General features: G+C 35.0%; 2 protein-coding genes across 2 annotated transcripts in view; both read left to right on the top strand.

Annotated features, from left to right (window-relative positions):
• Positions 1–900, top strand: part of LOC106876589 (short-chain collagen C4) — a 55,386-nt gene that overhangs the window by 24,189 nt on the left and 30,297 nt on the right. The gene's annotated exons all lie outside the window — the stretch shown is intronic.
• The window catches only part of LOC106876587 (short-chain collagen C4), a 9,028-nt gene continuing 8,429 nt past the window's right edge, over positions 302–900 (top strand). Inside the window, exon 1 of the mRNA XM_014925199.2 lies at positions 302–639. Within this exon, the coding sequence (XP_014780685.1) occupies positions 496–639 (144 nt within the window). The 5' untranslated portion in view covers positions 302–495. The remainder of the gene's footprint in view (positions 640–900) is intronic.

The following is a 900-nucleotide window of genomic DNA, read 5'->3' as shown; positions in this document are numbered from 1 at the left end:
TATATATACGTACATACATGTATGTGTGTTACTGTTCTATATTTAATGAAGGCTGGAGGGTATATCAGCCGAAACGTTGTGTTAACAACAAACAAATGAGGACAAATATCCGTCAAATATAAGTAATGTAAATAATGTATGTATGTGTGTGTATCTATGTATGTATATACGTATGTATATATGTATACATATATTAAAAAAATTCTATCCATCCACAAAACCTGTCATTTACAAGTGTACACCCACACTTTATGGTTATGGCATTCTCATTGGTTTACGAATTCACGATAAGATTTTCGGCAGAGCTGGGTTCCATATATAATATGTTGTCAGGAAGTCAGTAATAAGTCTTCAGCTGAGATCAACTTCAGATCTAAGATAGACACATAGAAAGTCAGTAGTAAGCCTCCAGCTTAGATCTACACTAGATTTATTGTTAGACCAACACGAAATATCACGAAATATCACGTACCACCACCGACAACTATCGTCAAGATGGATTTCTCACAGTTTTCCAGGAACGTTTCGCAACGTTTTTCCATTTCTTCTCTCGTAGCTTTCGGATTATTTCTCATTCTCACCATAACGATTCTTCACCAAGATTCAAGGATTAGGAAAATGGAAGAGAAATCGGAACAAGTGAGTAGAGAAATTTGTATGTATTTGTATGTGACTTTTATCTTCCTGCCTTTGGTCTGTATAGAGTATGTATTAATATACACAAGCTCGCATGCATTGACACACACACACGCACAGACAGACAGACACACACACACACACACACACACACACACACACACACACAAATACAGACACACATTCATATAAACACATTTTATAAATAAGTATATGTGTAAATTTTACTAATGCCAATAGATAGATAGATATATTGGATCAGAG

The sequence above is a fragment of the Octopus bimaculoides genome, chromosome 20, assembly GCF_001194135.2.
Source record: "Octopus bimaculoides isolate UCB-OBI-ISO-001 chromosome 20, ASM119413v2, whole genome shotgun sequence".
Taxonomy (NCBI): Eukaryota; Metazoa; Mollusca; class Cephalopoda; order Octopoda; family Octopodidae; genus Octopus; species Octopus bimaculoides.
This window is presented reverse-complemented; position numbering and strand designations above follow the sequence as displayed.